Source organism: Rhinolophus sinicus, chromosome 13, assembly GCF_057876585.1.
Source record: "Rhinolophus sinicus isolate RSI-liver-muscle chromosome 13, RSI-T2T, whole genome shotgun sequence".
Classification (NCBI taxonomy): Eukaryota; Metazoa; Chordata; class Mammalia; order Chiroptera; family Rhinolophidae; genus Rhinolophus; species Rhinolophus sinicus.
In genome coordinates, this window is record NC_142513.1 from 21,015,815 (window position 1) to 21,033,829 (window position 18,015).

At 44.3% G+C, this 18,015-nt stretch overlaps 1 protein-coding gene across 1 annotated transcript in view; it reads right to left on the minus strand.

Annotated features, from left to right (window-relative positions):
- Window positions 1-339: 339 nt before the first annotated feature.
- CHMP4B (charged multivesicular body protein 4B) overlaps window positions 340-18,015 on the minus strand; it is a 41,574-nt gene continuing 23,898 nt past the window's right edge. The window contains exons 2-5 of the mRNA XM_019733904.3: window positions 5,509-5,686; window positions 3,571-3,685; window positions 2,421-2,547; window positions 340-1,214 (exon numbers count right to left, since the gene is read on the minus strand). Coding sequence (XP_019589463.1) covers window positions 1,150-1,214; window positions 2,421-2,547; window positions 3,571-3,685; window positions 5,509-5,686 — 485 coding nt within the window. The 3' untranslated portion in view covers window positions 340-1,149. The remainder of the gene's footprint in view (window positions 1,215-2,420; window positions 2,548-3,570; window positions 3,686-5,508; window positions 5,687-18,015) is intronic.

Genomic DNA, 18,015 nt, shown 5'->3' on the forward strand with positions numbered 1-18,015 from the left:
TAGTCAGTGGGCACACCATGGTTTCCAACCGGGGGAGGCTGCTGTCCTGTGGACATTGCCCATGGACGCTGATAGAGAAGAACTAGGGGAGACCCTGGATCTACAAAGAACCACCTCACTCCTGAACTGTTCCCAGAGGGTCCCCAAGCGAAGGCTATAGACCTGTGGCTTTCAGAGCCTAAACACAGTTCTAGGAAGACACACTCTGTTCTGGTTCAAATTGTTGATATGTCATGCTCAAATCTTCCATATGTTTCCAGACTCCACTGGACCATGCTAGCCTGGAAAGGGTCAACTCCTGAAGCAAATGACAGATTGATTAAACACAACGGCAAAGTATGAAAATTAATCGAGATATTTAATAGACAGTGCAAACCATAATTTCATCTGAATATAAATGTATGCACATGTTTCCAATGAGTTATCTATCAGTTATCACAAACAGCAACAAGGACCTTAGAGCCATGTTAGAAAAATGTATAGCTGGAATTTAACTCTAACAATCTCATTTGCTCTCAAGTGAACGTCATCCATTTCAAATTAGTGTCACAAAGTCCAAAAGACCAGGGGAGTGGGAATAAGGAATGGGCTAGAGTAGGAAACACAGGGGCCAGTACACAGGTGATGGACAGAAATACAGCTCTCGAGGAAACCAACATCAGATGCATTATTACAGCTAAGGACAAAGCCTATCTATGGCTTTTAAAAACCGATTTTTCTGCCAGGACCATACAAGTCTTACAAAGAGATGTGCGACGAGTCAACTGACTTAAAAGGACAGAGACTACATTTTCAGATCATTTCAACTGCAAACGGTCGACCCTTTCCATTGAGGTTCAGCAGTGGAGTTAGCGTAGTCCAGAAGCTCAATGTTGGATTTGCAAATACAGTTTATTTTACAGAAATTCAACATTATAAACAGCAGGCACCTCCCACCCCACCCCCCACCCCTCCCCCCACCCACCTTGCTGGGTGCAGACCATGCTATGCAGAATAAGCAGTGATGTGGCCCTACTGCTTTGGAGGGAGATTCGAGAGCGATGGAACCTGCCTGCACCGTGTCCTGCCTGCCCCGCACACGCACACGCACACGTCTGCCCGCTGTGCAGGCCACCAGAGTCTGTCTGGGCCCAGCTCGCGCTGGATCAATTAAATGGTTCCAGCCCAGGTCTCCAATTCCTTCATGTCGTCGTCTTCCTCTTCCTTCTTCTTGGCTATGTGACGAAAGAAAAGGCAGTTTAGGAGAGCTGGCTGCAGAACTCTCAACGCTGGCTGGGTGCCAGGGCTGTGTTACATGGCGTCTGCAAAACAGCCCTGCCCTTGCAGCCACCTCATCTCCAGGCTATCAGCAGACTGCTTCTCTCTGTGCCTAAAAGCTGCAACGTGAAACTCCAGATAACCAGGCATACTTCCCCCAGCACCTCCATTCCACCCATGGGGGGCACGGCCAAGAAAGGAGTCCACACCGAGAGTCAGGATGCAGGCGAGGCCTCAGTCCCTGAGCACCCACGGTGGGGGAGAGTGGGAACCTCAGAAGAGATCTAATCTTCACCAGCCCCATCTCCCCTCTAAAGTGGCTTCAACCACCTCTCTATACCTGCAGGGGGCTTGCTGGACAGCGTTGGGACCCCCTCGACTTGAGGGGCCGTTTCCCCCTTGAAATGTGGGAGTGAGGTGATTACAACTTGGTCACACCCTGCTCCCTGGGTGCCCTCTCCATGCCAAATCAAACTGCTTCACCTTTTCTAGCTCTGTGTGGAATACTTCTGACCAACGGTGAAATAATGGCAGAGGGAAGGGAAAGGAGCAAACAGAAAGAAATTAAGGTTTTCTAGAACGAGGTCTCTAAAAAAGCCACGCTGTTTCCATCCCAGCGTGACTGCCTCTGAGGCCCTGGGTTTTTCCAGGGTGCACAGCACAAGATTCTAGACTGGGAGCAAGAGCTGTCCTGGAATTAAGCTCTCACACCTTCTCCCAGTGCCTGGAATTTTCTCGTCTTTGGTGACACAGGGAAAATCATTCTAGAGTACTACCAGAGGTCCCCACCTCATCCCCAAGGGCACCTCTGGCAACATCTGGAGACAGTTTTGGTTGTCACAACTTGGGAAGGAGGGTGCTACTGGCATCTAGTGGGCAGAGGCCAGGAGTGCTACTAAACATCTACGGTGCACAGGCTAGGCCGCCCTCCCAGCCCCGGACCAAAGAATGACACGGCTTTGTCAACAGTGCTGAGGGTAAGAAACGCTGTTCTAAAGACAAACTGGGAATGGGCACGTAACATTGTCTCTGGGGCCGTCACAACAGATCCCACCAGGTTCTTAACCCTGGGCAACTCAGGACCCAAACTGAGGCCAACCGACCACGATCACCCACCCCGTGGTGTCATGGGTGTGTCATGACTCTGGATAAGAAGTACTCACTGGGTTTTGATGGTAGGGCTATAGAGGGAACATTTGGTAGAGGGACTGTTTCAGGTCCACTGATTTCCAGCAAATTCTTGTCTAGTTCCTCCTGTTCTAGTTCTTCTAATTCTGCCATGAGCTCATCCTGGTGAAAAGAAGCACAAGAATGAGAGACACCCCCGGAATCCCTGCCCTCAGCAGTACCTCTTGCCTGATGGCTAGGGGACACACACCCCTTCTGAGAAGGTCAAGGGGAGAGGAACTCCAGGTCCACACTTTGTGACTCAAATGCCCTAAACATGCCTCTACTGGTGAACAGAACACACAGCCGACCAGTAACTGATATCTGCATCCTGACCAGGCTGTGTGCATCCTGAGAGAAGGGCCTGGATCTTTTCATTTCTGGTTTTTATCTCAGTACTGGGCGCACTATGTGAATGTGCAGGAATGCTTGCTGAGCTGAATTTAACCTGACTAGTCCATCAAACTCTAGTCTGAAAACATGAGAACCCTGGTGCTGGCAGCCAAGGGTAAGAGCCGCAAGCTGTTTTATCAGCTACGCTGTGGGAATCAGAGAACACAAAGAATCAGGTTCAGTGGAGAGGGCCTGACCTTCAGTGGACTCAATTCTAAGACAGAAGGAAATACCTTCAACAGGGCCTATTACTGTATTTTAAAAACCTAAGAGACTCAGAGTCCTACTTGCTACAGCACAAACTGGTAGGTGGCCAAAGTGCAGACAGATCCCTCAGGGCTCAGATGTAAATGCTCCTTCGTTGGCTTCACCTTTAGCTCAGGTCAGAGTTGTCTGAGGACAAATCTTGTAAACTGCTCCACAGCATGGTCACTTCAGCTGCCCCAGCTCTGAGCCCGGGGCCCACCATGGAAAGGTACTACTTGTCGAAGCCAATTATTGACCTAAAACCTGCTAAGGGGTCCCAACTAAGGTTTCTTTGCTCCACCTAAGCTTCTACCCCAAACAGTGAAAGCATCCCCCAAATTCAAGAATTAGGGAGGGTTAATACCACGCTTTGTATGTCCAAATCTCTGGAGGGTTAAGAACTGGTAATTTCCAAACCACATACTCCCGGCCAGAGCTGTCACTAGCACATCAAAGGGCAGCCGGTGTCATTTGTGAAACTTAGGTGATTTGCATGAAACCACTCACCTCGTCAAACTCTTCTCCAAACCCTACAGGTTTTGAAATAGCTGTTGAAATCTCCTCTGCAAGTTCTTGCTGGTCAGCAATGTCCTGCATTAACTCATCAACTTTATCGATGTCCCTTTAAATGAAATGGACAGATGTCATATCAACCATCAGTCTGTGTAAAGAGCCATCAGTCTGTGAGGCAGAAGCAGAAACCCTGTCCCATACAATCTGCTTCCCAGCTCCACCCCTACAATTACTCCCCGTGAGGAATTACTTTTTTGTCTTTATTGTCTCCTTCCTCCCCTTTAAAATAGGGAATCACAGAATCACGAGGATGGAAGTGTCCCTGGACGTCACCTAACCCAACATCCTAAGGAAATAAGGCTTAGCAAAGTTTGGTGCCACAGTTACATTCTCTCATGAGACCGTGGGACTTTAACTCCTGGGCCAACAGCTCTACTTCAAGCTCAAGGGCAACTATGTACAGAGGAGGTAAAATCACAGATCATAAAATGTAGCCATGCCACTATACTTAAATCCACTCATGGCTTCTCTACTAGACCCCAAAGGCAAACATGCAGAACTATTGTCTATACACTGTCAATCTCAATTGTACAAACATACAATTAATCAATATAATATATACACATAGACTTCAAAGTGTGCACAGTATTTACTGAGATGCGCTCTGTGCTAGGCATCCTGGAGAAAACAGAAACAACAAACACGCACCACACTTAGGAAGCTCAGCCCAATGAAAACCCACCCTCAGACAACATCTCACTTATTTAAAGGCTACTTTTCCTGCAACCCCACATTTCTAGAGGAAGGATAAAGAAACTTTCCTGTAAAGGGACAAATGGTAAATATTTTAGAATTTATGGGCCATACAATCTCTGCTGGAAATACTCAACCCTGCTGTATAGCACAGAAGCAGCCATAGGAAATATGTAAATTAATGGGCACAAGTTATTTCAATAAAACTTTATTTAAAAAAATAGATGGCAAGCCCACAGGCTGCATTTTGCCAACCCCTGTTCTACAGCATGGTTGAGTACCCAAAAGGAAGCTAAAAAAAAGGGTTCCAAGCACCCCCAAACATATGCTGCCAAATCCAAGCACTAAAACACATGCAAAATTGTGTTCATGGGACAGGCCCTCATTTGGAGCCTAGTGTCACCCTGAACTTTAATTACCAGTGAAACAAGTTTGGTTATCCAGTTTCTTAGGCCACTGTTTATGGGGGGGTAGTAGCCACATTCAGGAGGGGCTGCTGAAGTCAAGAACACTGTCAATATCACAGCCAAAGCCTGCGAACAAGGGGCGAGGCGAAACTTCCACCAAGAGCACACGTAAGAATAGAGAGATCCTTCAGATGGGTAGTAGACTTGGGTTATCACTTTGTGAGATGTGTAAATGTCTAATCATTATCTTGTTTTGTACACTAGAAACTAATAAAAAATGGTACAATGAAAAAAATAAAAGATCAGCATGAATCAAGGGGGAAAAAAAGTAGAGAGATCCAAAGCCCTTGGAGGTACCACGTTTCAGGAGCCCTGACGGCATCAGGAAAAAGTCATGGGCATTGGTTTCAATCCCAGTTCTATCCAAGCTCATACATAACCCAGGGCAAGTCACCTCCCCTCTCTGGGACATGGTTTCCCCACCTTGATAATCAGAAGCCCGAGTGAGAGGGAGGTCCTTCTAAGGATCTTTCCAGCTCGAAACTCTATGCTCATCACAGTAACCCTGTTTCATTCCACGAGATTTGCTTCCGAAGGCAGCACGATACATAATCCGTTTTAGAAGGAGTTCCAAAAAGAATGCAAACTAAAACAAACTCAGGTGCTGGAATGGGTAAGTCAAGGGGGTCTGCCCAAGGCCATGGCCTGGGCTTGCAAGCATTCCCGCTGCCTGCGCGCGGCTGCCCCCCTCCACCCGGGAGTGGCCACGTACATGTTATCGTGGGCGGCTTTCATGGCCTTGGCGGCGTAGCCCATGTTCTTGAGCACCTCCGTATTGGTGTTGGCGTTCTCCAGGGCCTCTCGCTGGAACTCGATGGTCGACAGCGTGCCGTCGATCTGCGCCAGCTGCTTCTCATACCGCTTCTTGCGCTTCAGGGCCTGGAGGGCCGCTGCATGGGGAGGACACAGGGTTTCAGGGAGGCCAGACACAGTAATGTCCTAGAGGTCACTTGTGTCTTCTCCCTACTTGTAATGGATGCACCTCAGTTGCTTCCACTATAATAGAGGATTAATAATCTCTTCTATACAAAGAGCATATTCGGTTTTTCTCAGAAAATTAGACAAAATTCACATACTTCAAAATGTAACCAAGCATACAAGCAAAAGTTCGCATTCTCTGGTAATATCACACACACACACACACACACACACACACATCAAAGTATGGAGAACCATCCAGAGAAAAAAATGTGCTTTGAGGTCAAAATGCCTCCGGTTCAAACGCCAGTTTGCAGACTCAGGTGAGCTACTTGGCGTCCCTGACAGGTGCGCTGTGAGGAGTAAATGAGATGATACACGTAGGCACCTAGCAAAACAGTGAACAGTGGACACCCAAAGAACAGCAGCTCTCATTATGATAAGGCAACTTTAAGGTGTCATTTTATGCCAACTACATTACAAAAATAATAAATAATGCCTATTCCTGATCATGGATCAGTGAGGGTTAAAATGCTCTCTCACACACAGCTGACAGATGTAAGTTGCTATAATGCTTCTGAAAAGTGACATGGCAACGCACAGCAACACCCATAATGATGTTCCTGCCCTTTGACCCAGTAGTTTCCTTCTGGAAATATACTCAACAAAAGCAGAAAGCCCCAGGCCTGAAGATGGTTACTAGAGCCCTCTCTATCATAGAAAATACAACAAAATAAAGACAACTCCCTGCAAGGGACAAATCTAGAGTCTGACCATTTGGTCACGTCAGTGTCACCATCTACCTCATCTTCTGGCGCGTTACGCTGTAGAGATCATCTTGTTTTAAGAGCCAGTCAGGGCAAGCAGTTTGACCAAGGTGAATTTGTGGCAGAGCAAGGGCCAAAACTGCATCTTTCTACTCAAAACCCAGGCTTCCTCCCTCTTACTGCCTCAGTTCCCCTCTTTACACTAAACACGGTGTGTAGCACACCTCTTAGACGGGTAACAAAGCCAGGAAGGAGGCTCAGCACAGACTCCGGCAGGAGGAGTGAAGTGAGGCAGGGAAGCTGCCCAGCCCCCACCAGGACCTAGCCAGCACTGGTCTCACACACATAAGGACACACATATGCCCAGGCACATGTGTCCCAGACTCCAGACCAGAGCCATCTCCTGCAGGCTGTAGGCGACAATCAAACACCTCCCCCACGGGACTGTGGTTTCTCCCTAAGTCACATCAGTAGATTCCAGGTTCCTTCTGCTCACACTCCCTGTCAGCCTAGGACTGGGTCCTGAGAACCACCTGCCAAGGGTAAACAGGCTTGGCCTGCACCTTAGTCCATGGTTCCTCCAAAAGCAGCAGATAAAACCACCAGGAAAATTCCTCCAGCTAAAGAATAAAGCAGGCTAAATAGAAATTACAAAAAATCTGCAGAAGAATGAAATGTGCCTCATTAAAAGCTGAAAAGCCATTCAGCCTGTTATCAACCTGGATTCTGGTGTGAATGGCCAGAATGACCTATGACTTCAAGAAATCCAACTTGTAGCCATACCCCAGGGTCCCCAAGAACCCTTACTGAACACCTTTGCCCTCTGCTAGTACTAAGTCATGCGTGCTATACAAGTACCTCACAACAGCAACCCTTTAAGGTAGAAAGGACCACGCTTTTTAGCAGGAAAATGAGGTTCAGAAAGGTCTTTAACTCAGATCAGCAGGTGGCGAGCAGCGCTTCCTGTGTACTAGTGACTGCAGCACCAGGGGATTCAGCCAGGTATGGAACTAAAGGCCATGCCTGTCATTCTGACTGTTCTGCCTCTCGCTTAATGAAAAAGGTAGGGTCCTGCCCTGGAGGGAGTGTTAAGGGGACTGTGGGAACATAGAGGAGGGAGTGCCAATCTAACCATGTCACCGCTTTGCTTAAAAACCCTCAGCTCCCTTGGCCCATTGGACAAAACCTCCATATGGTTTAACATGGCCTGCAAGGTCCTGCAGGAGACAAGGGACTGGGATTCTGGCCACAAGCCAGGTTCTGGGAGCCCAGGACCAGGTCTGAATGCCTTTGCCATTGACCGTCATGACAGAGAGAGGATATCCTGAGAAGAGTCCTGGGATATAAGTGCTCAGGCCTGGGGCTGCTTCCTCGTGACTTCCTTAGTTGAAGCCCTGATGCTTTTCCACAGAAACCGATGCAATCACATCCCCATCAGCAAGTGATTCTCAAGGCTTCGCAGGCCAATGTTCCACAGGTACTGCTTTCCCAGGTCCTCTCCAGCCATCCCCACCACCCATGGCATAGCCCAGCCTATAACGACTTGTCCACCAGTCCAGATTCAACAAGGTGTTCTGAGCACTTTCTGCGCGGTAAGCAAGCAAGCGGCTGCAGCAATCCCCTCCTCCTCCTCCTCCTCCTCCTCCCCGAACCCAGTCATGGGGCGGAGATCCCAGATCCATACTAACAAGGAGACTGGGGATCAGAAAGGAAAAGCGGCTCATCCAAGTCACGCTGCTGTTAGGTGGGGAGGAGGGCGCTGAACCACTGGTCTGCGTAAACCCCTAAGCCTCTGCTCTTCCCACACAGGCTCAGAATGATGCAGGTGACTGGGGCAGTTCTCAAGAGCCAACAATTAAGAACAAACATCTGCCTTGCTTTTCAGTGTCCTGAATGTAGCAGGAACCAAATTTATTCTTTCCCTATTAACATCATCGATTTAGAACTACTTTAACTTTCTCTCTGACACATTTCCAATTGGCAGTGACTCCTTGTATGCCAATCTTACAGTTCTCTGATCTTCACCCTACTTCTAAAATCCCCCAAGCAATAAATGATCTATCGGGAAGCAAATACCCAAACATACTGGGGAGCTAAGCAAGAGTACCCCCATGAATGAAATATTAGGTTGGTGCACAAGTAATTGCGGTTTAAAAGGTTAAAAATAATTGCAAAACCCGCAATTACTTGTGCGGGGATATAAACCTAATAATTACATCATTCATCTTTACAGACCAACATCCAGCACAATCACTAGTACACAGTAAGTACTTAATATATTATTAACCTGAATCTTCAACTTCATCTGTTTTTTATGGGTTGTTTTTTCCCCCCTATATTCTATATAGGATTCCTCGTGTGGGGTGCACGCATATTTTATCTCCTGTGTACTTCTGACTTAAAGGAGAAATAGTAATATCTCATTGAAACACAGACTAAAACAAACATTTGGCAGGACTCTTTCCCTCCATCCCTCCTAGCTCATAAAACGGGAACTTCTCTGTTGCCTGCCCTTCCCGCTGGCCTCACCATAAGGTGTGCCCTCTCTGAGACTAGGAAAAGTCCCGAGCAAACAGCCTGGCCCTCCAGGGCGCCCCCTCCAGCCTGCAGAGTTCACAGTCTCTTCCCCTCCATGCAGTGAGCTCCAGGATGGGGTCTGGCAGGGAGTTGACTTGCTTTCCCCAGTGTAACTCCTGTGTATATTTCTCAACTGAACGAGAACTCCAAACAGAAGGAGTACACGATTAATTTCCCCCTTCCATCCATGGTTCATGAGTAAAATAACCTTTACATCTGACACGGAGCCAGCATTTGGGCTGCAAGAATACGTGTAAACATATTCACAGCATTGAACCCACTCTGTATCTTACAAACGTGTGACACCAGGGTGAAGTATAGCTTAGGGCAAACTAAATGAGTAAAATGCCACTCTGCCTGCATACTATTACACTTAAAGTAAAACGTACTCCATCCCAACCTTATTTCTGACCATAGAAATCTGCTGCTATATGTAGCCAAAGTCTAAAGGTCCAAGCCCAATGTTTTACATAAATATGTACCAGCGCTTACTGTCTTGCCTTACACTTCTCCAAATTCTTGACAGTTGATTGAAAAAACAAGTACTAGATTCTCACCAGAAGAAAAAACAATTCATAACTGTGTGAGGTGATGGATGTTAACGAAACTTATTGTGGTGATCATTATTTGCAATACTATATATATATCAAATCATTGCTATACACCTACAACAAATACAATATTATATGTCAATTATATCTCAATAAAACGGGGTGGTGGAAAAAAACTCAAGTATTGGGCAAGGAGTTCATCTAAACCAAATATTCAAAGAAGGGGCATATAAAGAAATCTCTTTTCTGCCAAAGAATCTCAGTGTCATTTATAAGCACAATGGCTTTGACAATTGAAATCTAACCCTGGCCAATGGAAGTTTAAGAGGCTGCTTTTAGACGGAAAAAAATAGTCCTTGGAATCTCCATGTTTAATTATGCCTTTGCTGGTTCCAAGAGAGTAATTACAGCAGCAATCACAGAATCTAATAACCAGCTTTATTGGCTCTGAAAGCTGAAGCAAAAACAACTCCAACCATGTTGAAATAAACATTGGTCTCCAGACAGTTGCTTCATTAGACACGCTAAACAGCTATTTGGAGGAAAAATATAGAAGAGCTACCCAGGACCGAAAGTCCTGCAAGCCATCTATTAGTAACTGTACGGAAACCATTTTCAGAGAATCCATCAGTTCAATACAACTAGATAGCACATTCCTTTCTCCTAGGCAGAGGCAGACTTGACTTCTCTTTGAAGAGTTGCTGAGGAAGGCAAGAGTGGCTGCCCCGATCTGGGGGCATTCACTACAGGGGCCGTTAGCCTAGCACATCTCAACAGGTGCTAAGAAGTCATAACTGGACACTTGTTACTCATATAAAGAGATTCAGGCATTTTGGTGGAAGGAAGGCCCAGTAACACCCTCCCACTAAATGAATGATGGTGTCTACAGTTCTTTCAAAGACCTAAGATTCTACTGAATTCATCTGGCAGAAGTTACAAAGAAGGGCTGAGGGGGAAGGAGGAGAGTGCTGCTTCTTTCTCACTCTCAGCATGAACTCCATGGCAAACACAAACATACTCCAGAGGACACTTACAGACAAATGCAACACTAAGTGAGAATTCCGAAGACCCCTCAGCAGCCTGGTCAAGGCAGGGAGCTGAGTGAAGCTGGGGGAACAATCATTCAGATGCTCCTTGCTCATTCTGCCCATGAATAAACCTCAGAAATTCAGGGTACCCTCAGCCAAGAGAACCACGCCTGGACCTCCAGCCACTAGTCACCTTGCTGGGGTCAGCTGCCATCTGCCCTGTGTATATGGGCAAGAAAAGATCCAAAGTCAAAGCAACAAAGTTCCCCACCAATATCAAAGAACTGACAATGCGTGGACGGTTATTAGTAACCATCACTGCACCACATGGCATTAGAGATCCCACCAAACCTTGATCAAGAGTTACAATCTTGGCACCAAAAGCAGGGGGGGCCTGAAGGACTCTTGGAGATACTGAAGTCCAACCAGTCTCATTAGATGCCCAGAAAAGGTGACACAGCGTGCCAGGCTCCTGCAGCGAGTTAGAGGAAGAATCAGGACGAGAACCCAGGGGTCCAGCCCAGGGCTCTTCTCACAACCTCTACTCTTGTTATCTCCAAATTAAGTTGCTATAAATAAACCAGCCATTCCCCCGACATAAGGAAAACAGTCTGCCTAATGCTCTTTTATCCAATTTCCATACTCTGGCCTTTGCAAACCCCATTTAAAAGCTCATGCTGACACATGAAAGACCTGGAAAGCTACCTGAAATGCTCTCCTAAGTCCCCAGTTAGAAGAAAAAGAAAAAAACGAATGGACACGAGGCGCTCGTCTGCCTCATTCCCCAGTACTTCCCCCACACTGGTGCAGTTGTTCTTGCCCGCGGCTTCAGAAGACAGGGGCGGGGCTGGACTCTCATTTCTCTGCCCTGTATAAAGGTGGCAGGAACAGCATGGATCTACAGGGCCCACACAAAGGTCTCAGAAGCCAAAAAGCATCTTTAAGCTCAGACAGAGGCTGTTTCTGTGTCCATCGCTGCTCAGACAATATCCCCGGCTCACGTGTGGAAAAGAGCCTCCTACTGTAGGAGAAAAGGCTGTCCCCACGCTGCTGTATTTATTCCCACACAGTGGGCGAGTTCAGTCAGGCTAGCGACGCCGAGAGCATCTTTCAGAGCAGCCACCTTCTGTTATGTACCTCCCTGTTGCCCTAATTTGCTCTCCGTGACCTGGAGCTAATGCACTCCATTTAGACATGGTAAAATAAATACTTGTGTATGACCAGAAAAGCAGAATCTGAAACCCAGGTGACTTCATCAGCAAACACACAAAAAGTACAGTACTCACTGCAAGGGAAAATTTTACAGAGAAGGCAAGAAGGCCCTCATGTGTTTACCAGGGACAGAGGTGAGAAGGGTGGCTCAGATGCTCCTCTAAGGACTTCTTCCAGCTCTAACAATATATGAACCTACGTAGTTCTGAGATTTCCAGTAAGTAACTGACTGCAACAAACACAAAAAGCTTTTTTTGACTGACCCTGCATGATCTTGAAAATGTAATTACCATCAATACAATACACTTCCTGAGTATTTCAGTTTTTCCTGAGTAATCAAGTTTTTCCTGTCCAATGAATTAGCAGTATCTCTAATTCACGCAGACTTCCTGAGTTGACAAGATGGAGCTGAGAGTCTGGGGAGAGCAATGCAGCTAGAGTCCACAGGACAAAGTACCAGGGAGGAGAGAGCTGCAGAGTGAGGTTGAGGAGAAAAACAAACCCTGGAGATCTACAGAGTGTCCCCTGCAAGTATTCAGCAGAACACGGATCAGTGCATGTGTACGAAGAAACTACTGAGGCTAGGGAAAGACCCACTCGAGAGGATTAGAGAGAACAGTGCCAGGTGCTCACATGGGGCCAGTTAGCTACAGTGCCTACTCCTCAGTCAGACTGGAAAACCTCGTAATGCATGGGGCTTTCGGTAGAGTATTCAGAAGGGTCTTAGGGTCTTGTCTCAACTACAGGGAATAACTAGCCCCATACTGGATAAACATTGCTATGGGCCCACCTAACAAATCTTAAAAACAAAACACAAAAGGACAAACTGTTACCAAGAAAATTAACTATGCCCAAACAAAGCTTAAGAATATTTATAGAAATACAGAAACAGCCAGTACACAACAAGGTAAGATTTACATTTGACAGCCAATCAAATTATCATGCAACAAAGTGGGTGATTACTATCCATAATGCAGAGGGGGAAAAAAATCAATCAATTGCAAGTAACCCAGAACGAATACAGATGGAGAGTTAGCAAAGAATAAAATTAAGGAGGCACACAAAAGATATTTTTAAAAAAATATCCAAATTGAGCTTCTAGAGAGTAAAACTATGGGATGGGATTAACAGTAGATTAGACATTATAGAAGAAAAGATTTGTAAACTTGAAGGCATAGCAATAGAAACTACCCAAAATAAAACGTAGAGAAAAAAAGAATTTTAAAAATGAAGCACATCAATGAGCTGTGAGATAACGCCAAGCAGCCTATAAGTGTAATTGGAGTCCTCAAAGGAGAGAGGTAGATGAAAAAATATTTCAAAAAATAGCTGATATTTTTCCAACTTGATGAAAAGTATAAACCTACAGATCCAAGAAGCTCAACAAACCCTGCGCATAAGAAACATGAAAATTACACCAAAGCACATAAAATTACTCAAAACCAGTGATAAAAAGAAAACCTTAAAAGTAGCCAAAGAAAATAATACACATTACATACAAAGCAACAAAGAGAAGAATGACAGAGATTTCTCATAGGAAACAACGCTAGTGAGACAATGGAACACTGTTTTTAGAGAACTGAAAGGAAAAAAACACACCTGCCAACACAGACTCTAAACCCAGTGAAATTTTCTAAACGCAAAGGCAAAATAAAGACTTTATCAGACAAAGAAAAGCTGAAAGAATTCTTCACCAGCAGACCCACACTACAAAATATTTTAAAGGAAGTCCTTCAGGCAGAAGGAAAATGACACTAGATGAAAATATAGCTCTACACAGAGGCATGAGAAGCACCAGAAGGGAGAAATTCATAGGCAAACATATAATAAGGCTTTTTAATTACTTAAATATTTCTAACAACAAAAATATAGTATCATGTGGAGTTTAGGATATATGTAAAAGTAAAATGTATGGCAACAGCACATAAACCAGGAGAGGAGAAATAGGAGCGCGTGGTTCATACACTACACGTGGGGTGGTGGTAACATCACTTGAAAGCAGACTACAATTAAGTTAAAGATGTTTATTAAAAACTCTAAGCAAACACTAAAATAATAGAGGTACAGCTAATCAGCCAACAAAGGAGATAAATGGAATCATAAGCACTCACTCCAAAAGAAGGCAGAAAAAGAAATGTGAACAAAGAACAGATGAGACAAATAGAAAAAAAAGAGCAGATGACAGATTTAATCTAACCATATCAATAGCCTGTTTCCCTGAAAATACGACCTAGCCGGACCATCAGCTCTAACGCGTCTTTTGGAGCAAAAATTAATGTAAAACCCGGTATTATATTAATTATATTATATTATATTATATTATATTATATTATATTATATTATATTATATTATACCCAGTCTTATATTATAGCAAAATAAGACCGGGTCTTATATTATAGTAAAATAAGACTGGGTCTTATATTAAGTTTTGCTCCAAAAGACACATTAGAGCTGATGGTCCGGTTAGGTCTTATTTTCAGGGAAACACAGTAATCATAGTAAATGTAAATTTCTAAACATCCTAATTAAAAGGCAGAGATTGTTCAATTGGATTAAAAAAAAAAAAGACCCAACGGTATGCTGCCTACAAGAGACACACTTCAAATATAGAGGTAAGTAGGTTAAAAGTAAAAGCATTGAAAAAGATATAGAAATGGTTACACTAATCAAAAGACAGCTGAAGTAGCTATATTAATTAATCAGACAAAGTAGATTTCAGAGCAAGGAATATTACCAGGGACAAAGAAGGTTATTTTATAATGATACAGGGGTCAATTTATCAGAAGGATATAACAACTGTAAACATTTATACATCTAATAACAGAGTTTTTAAATATCTGAAGCAAAAATGGATAGAATTGCAATGAGAAACAGATAAATCCACAAGTACAGTCAGATTTCAATACCTCTCTTCAACAACTGATGGAATGAGCAGACAGAAAATAAGTAAGGATATAGAAGCCTTGAACAGCACAATAAACAAACTTGACCTAATTGATATTTGTAAAACACTCTATTACCACCAGCAGAATACTCATTCTGTTCATGTGTACACAGAACATTTAACATGACAGACCATACTCTGGGCCATAATATAAGTCTCAATAAATGTAAAAGAATTCAAGTTATACAAAGTATGTTCTCTGACCACAAAAGAATTAAGTTAGAAATCACAAAGGATTATTTCTGGAAAATCCCCAAATATTTGAAAACTAAATAACACACTGCTAAATAACCCATGAGTCAAAAAAGAAATGAGAAATTAGGAAGTACTTTGAACTGAATGAAAATGAAACACAACATATCAAGATTTGTGGGATGCCACTTAAAGCAGTAAGTATAGGAAATTTTATAGCACTAAATGCCTACATTAGAAAAGAAGAAAGCCCTCAAATTAATGACCTCAGCTTCCGCCTTAAGAAACTAGACAAAGAAGAACAAATGAAATCCAAAGTATGCAGAAGAAAGGGAATGAGGATCAAAGTGAAAATCATTAAATTAGAAAATATACACAGAAGGTCAAAGAAATTAAAATCTGGCTCTTTGAGAAGATTAATAAAATTGAACTTCCAGCCAAACTGATCAAGGAAAAAAAGTTACCAATAGCAGAAATGACAGATATGACATCACTACAAAGTCCACAGATAGATAGTAAAAGGGAAAAAGGGACTATTTTGAACTTCATGCCGATAAATGTGACCACTTAGATAAAACTGACAAATTCCCTGAATGACCTATATCCATGCTCTTTGTACTTCATCAGGAGTAAGACCTTGTTCGTAACTATGGAACCAGGGACAAAAATCATCCAGGCCTAAGGATGAAGGAGCTCACTAACCAGCAGATCTATGGACAATGTGATATGACAGAGGTAAGCACTGTGGGAGCCCAGAGGAGGAGAACCTAATCTTTGAAGCTATCACACATTTCAAAGGCTAAGAGAGAGCCAAGAGGGACATATCCTAGGCAGGAGGAACTGTGAGGCGTGAGAGGATGAGGGAGGGAGCGTGGAAAGATAAAAGCCCTAGAAAAAAACTCAAGAACAGGCTTGTGTGTTTTGTAAAGGAGCTGCTGGACTTTATCCCAGGGTTAGAGGGAAGCCATTGAGATTCTTTGCAGGACAGAAATGTGATCAGATTTGCATTTCAGAAAGATCCTTCAGGCTGCTATCAGGAGACAGGACCAGCAACCACTGTAATAATCCAGAGGGTCTGGATTTCAAGGGCCTGGACTAAGGCCACAGCAGAGAGTCGACCACGAGAGGATGAACCTGAGAGACAGCCGGAGGGAAGACTCCATGGGCTTGTAAACCTGTTTGAATGTGCAAAGTAAGGAAATGGAGAAGGAGTCAGGAACAAATTCCAGGTTCCTGGTCAGGGCAACTGGGTGGTTGGGATGCCATTTCTCAGAAACTAGTGTCTTAGGGGAGAGAGGTTGGGTCAAAAAGGGAAAATCATTCTCACCAGGTCTTTCTGTGGGGCTGTGGACTTCAAAATTCAAATTAGTACCTGAAATTTGAATTTACATTTCTCTAAATCCATATGATATAGAGAAGTTCAGGGAATTCTAACTGGGTCAAATCTAAACAATTTCTTATAAAATTGTAAACGGCACAGGATTCAAAGGTAATCTATTTGCTACAATGTACGCATGTGCGTGTTAGGAGAATATATAGGTATGAGGTATGATTGAAGACTATGGTGTTTAAATTAAAAATTTATTATGGGGCCGGCCCAGTGGCTTAGGCGGTTGGAGCTCTGTGCTCCTAACACCTGAAGGCTGCCGGTTCGATCCCACATGGGTCAGTGGGCTCTCAACCACAAGGTTGCCGGTTCAACTCCTACAAGGGATGGTGGGCTGCACCCCCTGCAACTAACAGCAACTGGACCTAGAGCTGAGCTGCACCCTCCACAACTACAATTGAAAGGACAAAAACTTGACTTGGAAAAAATCCTGGAAGTACACACTGTTCCCCAATAAAGTCCTGTTCCCCTTCCCCAATAAAATCTTAAAAAAAAATTATTACAGTAAAAGACATGTTGCTATTAATCCCCCTTACTTCGAACACACTTATCCTATCATTCTTGCCACTTTCTGAAGCAGTTCTGGAAGTCCTCTTTCGTGAGTGTCTTTAGTTGCGCTGTCGTGGCAGCCTTGATGTCCTGAATCGATTGAAAACGTTTACTTTTCATGGTCATTTTGACTTTAGGGAAGGGCCAGAAGTCACACGGTGCCAGATCCGGTAAATAAGGTGGATGAAGACACACTGTAATGTTTTTGACAGAAATTGCCGTATACCAGAAGATGTGTGACAGGGAGCGTTGTCATGATGGAGGATGGTTTACGGCACACTTTGACACATACCTTCTCTCAACCGTAGCTCACACCTGACTGACTGCATGGAACAAGTTGAAATGTGTCACACACCGTTATTAAGGATCCAAATACCACTTCCCATATTGAAGATCCCTGCTTTTCTGTTGGATGGCACTCGGCAGCAGCATTCACTGTACTTTGTGATCACAATGGAAACGCTCCGTGTCACACATCGCTTCTAGTACAGCAATTTCTGTCAAATAAAAACACGGCGTGTCCTCATCTGCCTTATTCACCAGATCTGGCACTACGTGACTTCTGGCTCTTCCCCAAAGTCAAAATGACCATGAAAGGTAAATGTTTTGAATTGATTCAGGACATCAAGGCTGCCACAACAGCGCAACTAAAGACACTCATGAAAGGGGACTTCCAGAGCTGCCTCAGAAAGTGTCAAGAACGGTAAGTGTGTTCGAAGTGAGGGGGAGTATTTTGAGGGGGATTAATGGCAATGGGTCTTTTACTGTAATAAATGTTTTTTATTTAAACATTCACTGTATTGTTTATCGCACCTTGTATAAGTTTGTAATTTACAGAGACTGTCTCTAGGCCTTGTAATTGATTGCCTCTGGGAGGCCCACTGAGGCAGGGACCGGGACAGGGAAGGCATTTTGCCAATTATGTACCATTTACACTATTTCTAATCAAATCATTTACTTAAAACAGTAGACATTTACTAAGAACGACGTAGCTATGCCTGGCACTGAAAGTGCGATCCGGTCCCACCAGTGGAGTAAAGACAGTGATGGTGCCCTCTCCCCAGCGCTGCACCCTGCTGGCCCCAGGCTGGAT